Genomic DNA, 14,560 nt, shown 5'->3' on the forward strand with positions numbered 1-14,560 from the left:
TCTCGAAAAAAGCTTCGGATTAGAAAACCAGCGATTCAAATGCCATGTGGGAAGGTAGTGATCAGTCTTTTTTGCCTTTTTCCTCCATGTCAGTGTGAACAGCTTAAGTTTCTTTGGCTTAGCTCTGGCCAGACCGGTCGATGTCCCTTACTTAGTTTCTATCAATGCATCATGAGTTCCACTTTACGTTTGTCTCCGGCTACTTCTGCTAGCCTCTTTTGTTTTCTTTTTCCGTGGATGCTTTTGTGTCGTTATCTCCTAAAGTCAACCACCCACCGACTGTGGTGTGTATTCCAGCAATAGATATTTTGTGTCATTTTGGAAGTGCTTGCTTTGCAGACTAAAGAAGTAATGTCATAGACTCCAATTTTGTCTGTAAATTAAAATGGAAAAAGTTTTTCATTGTGATTTAGATCTAGGTATGATTAAAAGCATAAACAATTTTGGGCAATGGTCTTGTGTAAAAGTTACCAACAGTTTTGTCTAAAATACTGATAATATGCAATATGCCATACTTATCTTAGAAAAGTTCCCTTTATTTTACTAGATTGACAGTAGTAACTCAAGTGATTGCCCTCTCTCTGTTCAGTAGTGGATATGTTATAAAAGGAAGGTTTTAAAAAAAATTTTGTTATTTAATGTGAAAATGAGTTCAGCTTTTCCTTGCACTGTAAAAGATCTCATTTGTTCATGTGTGTTAGCTTTATGTGTTCATTGTGCAGCAATATTTCACTGTCTTCACTTCTATCATTCTTCCCCTGTCCCACGGCCCCTCATTTACGATTCATCAGTGTCACTAGCTTGTCCACCTTTGCTAAAATGTCTCTACTCAGAGCAGGATTCACACTTTGCTTACTATTAAAGACACTCATTATTCATACAAGTTTGGCAGTAACTTCTCAGGTGAAACTGTTTCCCTAATTTTATGGTCAAATTTTGAAGTCAGTTCTCAAAAAGGAATAGTGCTTTTTTATTTTCAAGATGTGTGGATTGCTTGCGACAGTGGGGAAATGTGCGTCACAGCTTGCAGAGGAGTATGTAGATAAAATCGGGCTGTCAGTTATTCAGTTTTGAAAGTTATTTTTTAAAGTCTTCATTTATTGTAGAGTGTAGAGAGGGAGGGAATTGTCTTTCTACTTTGCCTTTTTTTCTTTTTTCTCTCCTTGCACTTTTCTTTTCATGGTTATGTTTAACCCTTTGAGGATGTAGCGGACATATAATATGTCCAATCATCAGAAGGCCAGAGGTAATATTGCAACTTATTCCGAACCTTCAAACACAAATCACAAACAAGAATTTGCTTATTTCATATTATGCATGTTATTGCCTGCGGTTTTTATGTTTCAGATGAAGAAAACTGGAATTATGAAATTTGTATGAATAAGAAAGTTATTATTTTTTAAAAATGGTGTCAGTAAACGTTGCGGTTGCTGAACGACCAAAATGCGGGTCCTTAGCCCCTTCCCTTTACTGCCAGGCCCTCACTATAGTCTTAGACTATAGTTTAAAAAGTTTTGGGCTGAGCAGTGAATGAGTTAATGAGTGAAGACTTTAGAGATCTTGCGAGGGAAACATGAGAACAAGAAGAAGGCCATTGTTCTGTGGTACCCGATGACTGTGATTGTTTATTCAGTTTTGCTGACTGTGCTATATCACCAATACTCAGTGTAGAGGATTTATCACAATGAGGTTGTGAAAGTTTTAATCACAGTACTGAGTAGTATTTCCTGCAAAGTTGTGAGACTTTTAATCTTTAGAAATGAGGCATGTTCTGAGGGAACTTGACCCGTCTGAAAATGTTCTCACTAGGGCGGACTTACTTTGTATCGGAAGAGCTTTCAGTCGGGAAGCCAAGTCACACTTTTCCCCCGCGAATGGAATGGTGTGAATTATTTTTGCTTTGCATGTTGAAAATACTACGAATTCAACATTTTTCTTTTTGAAACGCATGTCTCTCTCCTGCTTTGAGCTGCCTCCCCCCCTCCCCCCCTGCTCCCCTTTCCCTTTCTCCCCTCCCCCCCCCATCTCCCTCGCAATAATAATTATTAGATATCTAATTACTATCTGTATAAGCCATCCCTGTGCCTAGTGAATTCACTCTTTCCTCTGCTGTGCAGGAACCCCGCTAAGAAAGAAAAGCGGTATGTATTTGCTTAGTCGTTAACATTCAGCGCTCCTCCTGCCTTGGACATCTGGCTGTTTTTTTTTGGTTCTTTTTCCTCCTCCGTTTACCTCCGGGTCGTGTTGAGTACACCCGCCACCCTGTCTGCCTTGAGCCTTTTCACGTTTCCGTAACCCTTAACCTTGTCTGGCGGTAACCTTGTAACCAAAGCGGGGATAGAGTAGAAGGAGTAGGCTTGTTTTGTGAGGAAGAGTTGTTGACCTCATGTCTTTCTGAAGTGGCGTAGTTTATATAAACCAAACCGGGGATAGAGTAGAAGGAGTAGGCTTGTTTTGTGAGGAAGAGTTGTTGACCTCATGTCTTTCTGAAGTGGCGTAGTTTATATAAACCAAACCGGGGATAGAGTAGAAGGAGTAGGCTTGTTTTGTGAGGAAGAGTTGTTGACCTCGTGTCTTTCTGAAGTGGCGTAGTTTATATAAACCAAACCGGGGATAGAGTAGAAGGAGTAGGCTTGTTTTGTGAGGAAGAGTTGTTGACCTCATGTCTTTCTGAAGTGGCGTAGTTTATATAAACCAAACCGGGGATAGAGTAGAAGGAGTAGGCTTGTTTTGTGAGGAAGAGTTGTTGACCTCATGTCTTTCTGAAGTGGCGTAGTTTATATAAACCAAACCGGGGATAGAGTAGAAGGAGTAGGCTTGTTTTGTGAGGAAGAGTTGTTGACCTCATGTCTTTCTGAAGTGGCGTAGTTTATATAAACCACACCGGGGATAGAGTAGAAGGAGTAGGCTTGTTTTGTGAGGAAGAGTTGTTGACCTCATGTCTTTCTGAAGTGGCGTAGTTTATATAAACCAAACCGGGGATAGAGTAGAAGGAGTAGGCTTGTTTTGTGAGGAAGAGTTGTTGACCTCATGTCTTTCTGAAGTGGCGTAGTTTATATAAACCAAACCGGGGATAGAGTAGAAGGAGTAGGCTTGTTTTGTGAGGAAGAGTTGTTGACCTCGTGTCTTTCTGAAGTGGTGTAGTTTATATAAACCAAACCGGGGATAGAGTAGAAGGAGTAGGCTTGTTTTGTGAGGAAGGGTTGTTGACCTCGTGTCTTTCTGAAGTGGCGTAGTTTATATAATGTAGCCTTCAGTTTATAGAGCTTCAGTGGCAAAGGTGTTGTCATGTGGAAGGGGCTAAATATTTGCTACTTTTGCATCTGTATTTAGCAGCGTCTTTGTCTTGTGGAAGGGGCTAAATATTTGTTACTTCTGTGTCTGTATTTAGCACTGTAGTTGTCTTGTGGAAAGGGGCCATGTGTACCCCCATGTCTGGTTTTGTGACATTTGCCACTTTCTGTTTGTAGTTGTATGCTTTCCAGAAAGTTGAGAATATTTCTGAGACTTCTAGGGTCCACCCTGGTAATAATATAGATTGTAAAGTAGACAGATCTTGCTGTTGAGCGGAGGTATACAAATACTATTTATTATGTTTCATAATGCTCCTGTAAAATTCTTTGCTGTCCGCTTTTTATTCTTCTGCCTTATATCTTTGCTCAAGCTAAGAACTGTGTAGGTCAGGGATATTTACCCATCTGTGTTTGTTGACACCACCGCTTTTAGATGAGTTGTGTGCTGGCTGTGTGTTTGCTATGCTGGCTTTCTCTGAGTGCTGCCTGGCCTTCCCATATCTTTCGTAGTTTATTTTTTTGACCAATGGTAGCATTTCTGTGACTACTCCCACACATAACGCTGTCTGTTTTGTGTAATGTCTGCTTACAACTATGGCTGACTTGATTGATTGGTTATTCAGTTTTGTCAACTTAACAGTTTGGTTATTCAGTTGTGTTGACTTAACAGTTTGGTTATTCATTTTTGTTGACTTTACAGTTTTGTCAACTTTACAGTTTGGTTATTCACTTTTGTTGACTCCACAGTTTGGTTATTCTGTTTTGTTGACTCTACAGTTTGGTTATTCTGTTTTGTTGACTCTACAGTTTGGTTATTCAGTTTTGTCAGCTTCTCAGTTTTGTCAACTTTACAGTTTGGTTATTCACTTTTGTCAACTTTACTGTTTGGTTATTCAGTTTTGTTGACTCTACAGTTTGGTTATTCAGTTTTTCTAGCCTTTATTTCCATATTGTTACGTATATGTTCTGTTTATTTGTTTGTGTTGAATGAGTCACCTCTGGTGTTATTGTCAAGGCAGTTCTTGCCATGTCGCGACTCCAGTACCTTCTTGTCATATCTTCATTTTTAATAACGATGAAAACAGTTTGTAACAAAGAGTGAGCTTAAGAAGATGTCTCATTTTCACTGTTTAAAAAAATGGAGATACGACAAGAAAGCACTGAGGTCGCGATGTGTTTAGCCGTTTATAGAGCCAATGTTGAGACCTGTATGTAATGTTTGTGTTAGCTAGAATTTCTAGTGACTCTCTTTGTCCTTATTGCTTAGATGGAGATGTCAAGGACTGTACTGGCTCTCTGCCTTTTTGTTGTTTCGCTTTTTGCATTTTAAGTCAACATTCATCTCCCTTGTTCATCAGTTACCCCCCGCGGCGGTGCCACTGACTGAAGTGTCTTTAGGCCATTCCCAAAGGGGGGGACATTTTTCGTTCATGCACAGTAGAATTGTAAATGGACTGATTCATCAATGTCACGCTCTTAACTGTGCCTGATCTACAACAGGGAGCTGCTGCTTTTTCTTTCCTAATCCTTACTATTGTCATTTTTCCGCTACTTCTTTTTTAATGTTTGTCACACTCTTGTGACCCAATATTTCCGAGGTGCCTTGACAGTCGAAGCAGACTTTGTGCTGTTGAAGCGAGAGAGGTGAGCAGAGTAAGTCTGATTCCCTGTAAGGACTTCTTTGTTGACATCCACCCCTTGGCGCTCATATGACCATATGCAGTTGCGAGCGCCGTAAAACCTCTACTAAAACTAAACTAAAAAAATGTTCATCAGTACGGAATTGTGTCCTGTTTGGTGTCTTTACTTCTTCAGGTGTCTGAAGCAGACATTGATGACCATGGCACCCCACTCCTTCCTGTTGTTCGTCATCCTGATCAGCTCAGTTTTTTTTTCACTGTGTCGTTTGTTGCAAAGCTGTTGAGGCCATCTGTATACATGTTGTTCTTTGTCTGTCTTTGCTTTTCTTTCCCTCAAAGTGGGTGGTTGGCAGGTGCTCTGGTGTGGTTAGCTCTTTCTTTCCTATCAAACATCCATTGTCATTATCTCTTTACTCCTTCTTTTTTGTGTGTGTTACTCTTGCAACGCGTCTATTCTTCGGCACTTATAATGACCTTATTGTGTTGCAAGTGCCGTAAAACTCTTACGAAAACTTCCCCTCAAACTTTCCACAGGGCAGCAGTTTATCTCGTCAGTTTGATCTTTTTTATGTGGCTAAAGAGTCTCAGTTGTCTCTTTCTGATGTGGCTCTGAGTGCAGATTTTTCACAACCTGCCCTTGTCTTTACTGACTGCAAGTCTAGAAAAATGTCTGGAGTGTACTTTGTGCCCGGTTCTCATTTGCTTGTCATTGCTCAGTTATTACATTATTGTTTGAGTCTGTTGTGAACTAACAAGTTAGGGGTTTCAGAGGTAATAGCAGGAATAAACTTGCAAACTTGTTTGGATTTTATGTTTTTGACTGTTTCAGTTTGTACTAGAACTTGAAGAAGTGTAATTTGTGTTTGATGGAGGCATGAAGAGATCACCTTCTTTGAATTTAACTTGAAGGGTTGGAAGAATAAGATGTCTGCTAAATGGGTGGGGAGAACATTTTAAAAATTGAGTATCCCTGTCTTTTTGCTGGGATGTTATGTATCCCTCTCAGCCCGGGTTGGCCGCCCTGACAGTCAAGGTCGGAAGCCTGTTTCATAAATGATCTAAAATGTGTTGATGAGGGCATATAAGAAGACCTATATTTTAAAAAACCTCCGAAAAGCTGTCAAGATGTCTCAGTGTACAAGAATGTCTTCCTTACGTTCTGGCCTGTTATTTTTTGTTTTGTTTTTGTATTGGTTGTTTTTTTTTTTCATGTGGTGTGGGTTTTTTAATGGCGGGTCTTAGGTCATAGGTCAGAAAGGGGACAAGTGTTACTGCTGGGGAGTGTCAAGGCTGCATGGGTTACTGAACTAGCCGTAGCCGTGAGCTTAATGCTGCATGATGAGATGTGTACTAGAAGTAGTGGTCTGTTGTGACACTGTATTGAGCGAAATCTAACTGCAAGCGACCTGTTGTGCTTTCTTTCTTGTTTGGCGTTGACTAACATTAGTTAGAGAAAAATTCTCTCCTTTCATTACAGTTTTGTGGTTGGTGGGTGCTCTGTGCCTTCTTTCCTCTCAAACATGATCTATCGTCATTATCTCTCCTCCTTCCTTTTTTTTGTGTTTGTTACTTCCTTGTAGCACCTCAAATCTTCGGCACTTATATGACCTTATTGTGTTGCAAGTGCTGTAAAACGTACTAAAACTGAACTGTCTCTCCCCTCCTTTTCTTCGTATGTTACTCTTTTGTAAAAACCTTTAATCTTGGGCACTTGTACGACCTTTTTGTGTTGCAAGTGCCGTAAAACTCTTACTCTAGTCTCTGTGTAACAGTAGGGTGTGTTTACTGGAGTTGACGCTCTGGCCAAACCTTCAAAGCTTCTGGCATGATTGTCGGCTGAAAGATTTCATTTGGTTCGAGGGATGTTAAGCGAAATATGCGGAAATTTGTTAGTGCTAAGGTACCGGCACTTACATGACTTAATTTTGTTACAAATGCTGTAAAACTCTTATCGAAATTAAAACTTAGTTCTAAAGAACAGTCCTTTCTGCTCTTATGGCTGCCTTTCTATGACAATCGCCAACACTACAAACAACAAGTTACCACTTTCCCCGTTGAGTTTTTTCTATAATATTATAATAATATAATGATACCGTCCAAGACATCCACCTGTCTAAGACAACCACTTTTTTCCCCCATCTGTATATATGAATACCTTGACCACAGGGTTGATTTTGGCCCTGGTTTTTTTTTTTTTTCCCCCAACTTGTCTAGTAAAAGTCCTCTTATTTTCATTTTCACCCGCTTTAGTTCCTGTGCTGTCGCTTCCCTCATTCCCTCATTCTTACTTTCTCCTGCCAAAGACACCCACCCTTCCCCTCTCAGTCTGGGTTGGCCCTGACAGACAGGGTCAGAGAGAGTGCCTCCTAAATGATTTAAATTGTGTCGATGGGGGGCATAAAAACAGATAACATTAAAAAAATCTCAAAACGCACCCACACCTGTGCAAACTCACGTACACTTTGACAAATACTCATGGACACACTCTTGAACATTTGTATAATGTATATATATAGAACATCAATCCATCCATGATCCATCCGTCCATCCATCCATCCATCCATCCAGAGGGAAACGCTTCCTTGTCAATCCATCCATGATCCATCCGTCCATCCATCCATCCATCCATCCAGAGGGAAACGCTTCCTTGTCAGCCTTATGTCCTATTTTTCTTCTTCCTCTGCTTAAGTTGATCTGCTTTCAGTTGATGATGCCACTGAGATGCATGTTATTATACGAATATATTTATACACGTATACCGCACACCTGTATATCTTAGCAATTGTGATTGAACAATGTATTGGCATCATGTTCTGACCCAGCACCTAGCGATATGACTGTGGGTAGTTGGCGGGTGCTCTGCTGTGGTTTGCTCCTTCTTTCCTATCAAACATCTATCGTCCTTATCTCTCCTTCCCTCTTCTCTTTGTATGGTTACTCTCTTGAAGTAGCACCTGTAATCATCGGCACCTGCAAGACCTACTTGTGTTGTAGTACTGTAAAACTCTTACTAAAACTTAAAAAACCCAACAACAGTGACTTGACTTTGTAAGGAAAAACTGTCACAGTCATAGACTCAGACATATTAGGGAGTGCTTGGTGAGCTCAATTGGCATTATGCTGAACTACGGAGTTGATGGCCTTGGTTCGTATCTCTGACTGGGCGTTCTTGAACTCTGGTGGTCGTTCTGTGGAGTTTTCTATTCTCTCAACCACTTTTGCCAGGTCCTATCGAAGATGGAGGTTAAATTCGGAGGTCCCGCCTCTTGAATAACCTAAGAGAGTCAATAAAGGCGTTAAATCCATACACTTACTAGACATTTGGCTCTGAAACTGTTGTCTTAGACTCACCTGGATACCGGTATTCTCCATTTTCAATCAAATATCCTCTATAAAAACAGAAGACGATAAAGTCAGAACCCAGCAGGTACACCTGAACAAGAAAAAAACCGATGAGTATTGAGAACAAGCAACAAAACTAACAATATGTAAAAGTATAAAACACCACACGAAAATAAAAATGGCTAACATTTTGATTGGGCAGATAACGTTGGAGGGCGCCACTAGTAGGTCATACTTCTTTTCTTTCCCTATGTTGTTTCTGTCTGTCCGTCTTACTTTTTCACTGCTTTAAATTATTGTTAATGTCTTTTACTCTCTCAAACAAACAAAAATGAAAATATTTTTCGTGGCTCAGGGTTTGAAAGTTACAAGGGGTGGGTTTGACTAAGACCTCTGGTTTGATCTGCGGCTTTTATTTTTTTTGGGTTGGAAAATAAAAAAATTCCCTGAGTTTGATGTACTTCTTGACCAAAGTGTCCATCATTTCAGCAACTGACTGTCAATTGCAGCCCTAGCTCAACCCAGCTCAGCAAAACGTGCAAGCAATGTTCGCCCAGTTCCCCTCTGTTCTGCTTGCCCGCAGCTGTCAAAGTTTATGCTCACCCTTCATTCTACTATTTTTTTCACGTTAATGTGCACCCACCATAAATTTCTTTCGTTACCACTTTATGTTGGTATATGTGCCCCCCTTATAGTGGAGAAGACACTGTTGTCGTAGCAACCGCTGTATGCACCTTTTATGTGTGTGTGTGGTTTTTTTTTTTTCTCATGACATTTTATTCCAAACTCCAAATCATGACCATAAGTGAGTTTGCCAATAGAAATTTAAAGAAATAGATTTCTAACAGCTGATGTTTCTTAAGCTGAAGACTGAAATAGTGATAAGGAAGGTTGGCTTAAACCCAAGAGGTCTACCCTGCTCGAGGGGGAAATGGCTATACCAGTGTGCTCAATGAGAAGTTAATGCAATGTGTTTTTGTAAAATAAAAGTTGATGAAAATGTCGTGAATGTATAATCATGTATTGATAATTTGTAGTATAATGCTTTTTCTGGTTGGTAATATTTTGTATCATATTTTTTCTCAAGTTCAACTTTTCTTACTGCACAGTATGCTTTCTATTATGAGCACATAATATATTAGAAATATTTTGCTGATGGAGAGTAATGTATATGCATAACCTGGTTGTTTAAAAACGTTTTTCTTCTTTTTTTTTGTTTAAGCTGAACCACACGTAGATTTTTTGTTAAGTTAGTGAAGTTTTTTCCCTACTATTTAACACAAATTTAACTAATTTTTGAGCTTGCGCACCATTTAATCTTTCAAAAGATCTTGAGCTTAGCTTTTTTTTTCTAAAACTCACACAATTTTTGATCATGAAAATACCCAATTTTTACCTGTTCTCCACACTTTTACCATTCATTCAAAACAGAGATGCATAAAATCGTCTTTTTTTGCTTCTCTAAAAGAAATTCAAAATGTATCCGTTCACCGCGCACGCTGTTTTTGATTTCCAGACTGTATGTAGAAACTGGTGAACTCTCCGGTGACCCTTCCTTTTTTTTGTGGCTGGCACATGGGACAAGGGGCACAGAGCCTAATCCTACTGTAGGAACGATCCATCATGTGTGTTTAGCTGTAGTGCTAGTTAGGCTTTGAACTCGACAGAAACCAAATAAAAAAATAAATTAAAAAATTACATTTTATTGATCCCCGTGGGGAAATTTGGGGTTGATCATACTTGTAGTGTCAGTTCAGCTGCGTGGTATGTGTTATTGTCAGCGTTGTTCCACAAATGCCTACGTTGTTTGTATTTTTTTCTCTAATTTAAAAAAAATCGTAGAAAAATAAATATCCGAAATGAGAACAATGATTTGGGCGTTTTTTATTTTTAAATCAAAGACTAGGAAGTAGATAATAAAACAAAATCCAGTTAATAATACAAGATGTCTCTGGATGAACCTCCTAGATTGATATCAACAACATAATAACAACAACCTTAAGTAAACAACTTTGCAACAAAAAACAGCATAATGAGAAAAACGGAGTTGATTAGGAAGACAGACAATAGGAAGGGGTGGGGTACCACAATTGTCAGTGTCTGCTTCAGACCTGACACCTAAAGTAGAAGAGGAAGAGGAAGAGGAAGAGGAAGAAGAAGAAGAAGAAGAAGAAGAAGAAGAAGAAGAAGAACTTTGTTTGGAACCCCTCCCCCCAAAAAAACAACAACAACAAAAAACAAAAAAAAACTGGGCAAATGGGGATTAACGCTGACGTAATATGTTTTAATGGACAATGGACTGTTGTTTTTCACTGTTGCTCCACGCAGTCCTCAGTCTCTCGGTTCTGTTTCCGTTTGCCGCAGCTACCTGCAAGACACCATCAACTTCCTGCTGGGCATTCTCAAGCGAGAGCGCGACCGCTCCCAGGCATTCCTGGCCGTGGGTTTCCTGGCGATCGCGGTGCAGGGGGAAATCTTCACGTACATGAGCAGGATCATGGATATCATCCGTGCCTCGCTGCCCTCCAGGGATCTCTCCACAAAGCAAGTTTATTTTTCCTTTTTTAAACAGGGATGCCAAATCTCAGGTTTTTCAGGCTTTTTCATGTTTTTTTTCCCCAAAAATCTTTTGGCCTCCCTGAAGAAGAAGGCCACTGACATAAGGTCCTTCTTCTCAGGACAGATATAATATTACTGGAATTGGCGAAACAAAGTCCGCCCCATACCCTTGCAAAGGAAAGGGGAGAGGTAAGAGCGATGTTTTTGTGTGCTCATTGAAAAACTTTACTAGGTTTGTTTCAGGTGAGATGTGATGCTCCGCTCATTTTCAGTTTTTTTTTCAAAAATCATTTGGCATCCCTGTTAAAAGATATAAATAGCTTTTTAACAACACATATTTCCGCTCAACAGTAAGCTCTGTGCACTCTACAATCTATATTATTACCCCAGCTAGGGACCTCTCTACTGGCAGGTTTATTTTACTGATTTATATATATATATATATATTGTCTTGTCTTTCAACATTGTAGTAATGTGGAAAATTTTGAAAAAAAAGGGAAATCAAGTTTGTTGCAGAATTTGATGAGGCGGAACCATTGGTGTTAGTCTCATTCATCTTCTTGAAATAGGAACGGCTTTAAACAGATTAAATATTTTTATGTAAAGATAACATCATGAGTGAAATTGAACAGTATTTTTGCTTCTCCTGAAGTCTTTGAGAGTAAAATGTTTAATACTATTTAAAATGTTTTTTTTAAAATTATAAAACCCATGAAATATTTTCGTAAACCATATTTAGGGATATGTTATTGTTCCACTGATTTGAATTGTGTAAAAGATTTTTTAAAATGTAACTCTTTGTTATATTCGTACTGAGGTTCTTATTATTATAGTACCCTTTTCTTTAAAAGGTTCAAACATTAGATCTGAAAATGAATGACTCAATGCATACGGAGATTTCTGCTGTCGGATTCGGGATTGAAATATTTCAGTTTTTTAATTTTATGTCTGGGGTCAAAAGAAAACAATTGTAATTTCAAGAGCATACTTGTGTACAATTTGAACCCACTTGTATGTTTTATGACGGAGTTCACAGTCAGTTGTTTTTCTGCTGGAAGCTTGTAGGTTTTTCTTCTTCACTTTATTTCTGAAAAGAGTTTTTTGAATTCAAACAAAAGTGACGTCTGTGGTGTAGGGGTTTGACACTTTGCTGTTTCATTCATGAGACCTGAGTGCGACTCCTGTGTGGGGTGAATTTTTATGGTGTATCTCAGTCTTTCTTCTGGGACATTCAATGTATCCCTGTCAGCCCGGGTTGGCCCTACAGACAGAACCAAAGCCCTACTCCTAAATGATCTAAATTGTGTCAATGGTGGTGTGAAACTCCTACATGAATGAAAAAAATGAAGACCTGAAACAAAGACAAGATCCAGAAATGAATTATACCCAAAAATTATTGGGCCGCAGATACCTACTAATGCCAGTGATGTATGTATATTACAAAAATAAAACTAAAAAAAAATGAAAACCGAGGGTTAGAACAGAATCATTCCCTCAAAATTTATTAGACAGCAGATATCTACAAATGCCAGTGTTGGGTTTCCCCTACTAACATTCCGTCGCGCCGCGTGTGTGTAAAGTGAGGTCACTGTCTCGTCGTGCTACAGGAAGAACCGTAACTTCGTGGTGGACCCAGCGGTGTTCACCTCCGTCAGCATGCTGGCCCGCGCCATGGGCCCCACGCTCACCCACGACGTGAAGGAGCTGCTGGAGTCTATGCTGGCCACAGGACTCAGGTGGGCACCTTTCAATTTTTTTCATTTTTCACTTTCTCATTTGCTTCTTTCTTTCTTTCTAAAAAAAAAAAGAAAATTAAAGTCCTTTCCAATAGTGTGCTCTCCCCCCCCCCCCTTCTTTTTTTTTCTCTTTTTTTTTTGGGTGGGTTTAGTTTTTCAGGAAGTGTTACATTTTGTACAGATAAGATAAGATCAATCTTTTATGTCCAGATCCTGGCCCATTAATGTTTCTAGTACTGTAAACTACTTTGGTCTAACATGTGTGTCGTTTATGATCCCCCCCCCCCCTCCCCTCCGTCCGACATATAGCCCTGCCCTGACGGCGGCCCTGCGAGAGCTGGCCACACAGATCCCACAGCTCAAGAAGGACATTCAGGACGGGCTGCTCAAGAACCTGTCGCAGGTGCTCATGGGGCAGACGCTGAGGCACCCGGGCGCCTCCAGCATACCCTCACAGCTCCTCTCAGGTGTGTGTGTGTGTGTGTGTGTGTGTTGTGTGTGTGTTCTCTTTGTTGTTACTCCAGCATTCCTTCACAGCTCCTCTCAGGTGTGTGTGTGTGTGTGTGTGTGTGTGTGTGTGTGTGTGTGTGTGTGTGTGTGTGTGTGTGTGTGTTCTCCTTGTTGTTACTCCAGCTTACCCTCACAGCTCTTTTCAGGTCTGTTCCCTTCCCCCCCCCCTGATCTGATAGGGTATGTCCTCTCCTTGTAATGTTTCTCATAACAGCTTCTATGTATCGCAGTTTTGAGGTCAATTTGTCACGGCAATGACTGACTGTGGCTGTATTGAACAGCTGGTTGACAATTATATATTGTTTTAAAAGGGTATTTTTATCTAAATCTTCATGTTCTAGGATTATACCTTTTTAAAAAATCTGTTAAAATCATGTGTTTTACTATATTGGCTTTTGATGGATACGTGTGCTTACTTTATAGCTGTTTTCACGAAAAAGCATTTCAAGTTGGAATCTGAAAGGACATCTTCAAAGCTGCTCGTCTGTGCCATCTTTTCGTGACTTACAGACCTTAGGACTCAGTCTCCATGTGGTCCGGGAAGTCCTGCTAACAGGTCATGTCAGGTCAATCGCTTGACTGTTGTCTAAAGCTGGTAAATGTACGGGTAGTTGGAGGGCGCCACTGGTAACTCCTATGTCGTCCCTTCGTCTCTAGAGAGTTCTAAAATTATGGTACGGCACGGACGAGAAAGCTTTGAAGAGTCCTATAAGTGTGTGTGTGTGCACTGCTGTACTGAGCTCCTACCAAATACCCGGTCTCAGTGAGCCATTTCAATATCAACTTCTCAGCGCCCCCCATCAACGACGCGAGCGATGTGACCAACGTGACCCTTGCCCTCCGCACTCTGGGCAGCTTTGACTTTGAGGGTCACTCGCTGACCCAGTTTGTGCGCCACTGTGCCGAGCATTACCTGGCCAGTGAGCACAAAGAGATCCGCATGGAGGCGGTGATCACGTGCGCCAGATTGCTCTCCCCGCTGCTGCAGGTAAGAGCTGCTCAAGGAAGATTAACTCTTTGTATACTCGTATAGGATAGAGTGCTATATAAATGCAATCTATTATTATTATTATTGTTATCATCATCATCATCATCTTTATTATTATTTCCTTTATTATTATTATTGTTGTTGTTGTACGGATGGCTAAAAAAACCTTCTCTTTGTATGTTACTCTTTAGTAACAATTTTTGTTACTCTTTAGTAACGTCTACTTTTCGGTAAAACTCGTACTTGAACTAAACAATTGTGCCCCCCCCTCCAGCTGCTGTCCAAACAACAGGGCCATGTGAGCATGACAGCCATGACCACTGTAGCCGAGGTACACACACACACACACACACACACGCACACGCACACGCACACGCACACACACACAGACACACACACACACTCACACACGCACAAAGACGGGATATAGTAAATCTAACAATGTCTCTCTTTCTCTCTCTCTCTCTCTCTCTCTCAATCTCTCTCTCTCTC

At 40.3% G+C, this 14,560-nt stretch overlaps 1 protein-coding gene across 4 annotated transcripts in view; it reads left to right on the forward strand.

The window, feature by feature from the left end:
- Positions 1-14,560, forward strand: part of LOC101849361 (serine/threonine-protein kinase mTOR) — a 62,301-nt gene that overhangs the window by 8,089 nt on the left and 39,652 nt on the right. The window contains exons 10-15 of one of the 4 annotated variants that reach the window (XM_035968706.1): positions 13-54; positions 2,118-2,141; positions 10,640-10,819; positions 12,442-12,570; positions 12,880-13,037; positions 13,872-14,068. In XM_035968706.1, coding sequence (XP_035824599.1) covers positions 13-54; positions 2,118-2,141; positions 10,640-10,819; positions 12,442-12,570; positions 12,880-13,037; positions 13,872-14,068 — 730 coding nt within the window. The remainder of the gene's footprint in view (positions 1-12; positions 55-2,117; positions 2,142-10,639; positions 10,820-12,441; positions 12,571-12,879; positions 13,038-13,871; positions 14,069-14,560) is intronic. The other 3 variants (XM_035968707.1, XM_035968708.1, XM_013080183.2) reach the window with 3 other exon arrangements.

This window comes from Aplysia californica, unplaced genomic scaffold (genome assembly GCF_000002075.1).
Source record: "Aplysia californica isolate F4 #8 unplaced genomic scaffold, AplCal3.0 scaffold00077, whole genome shotgun sequence".
In the NCBI taxonomy this organism is placed as follows: domain Eukaryota; kingdom Metazoa; phylum Mollusca; class Gastropoda; order Aplysiida; family Aplysiidae; genus Aplysia; species Aplysia californica.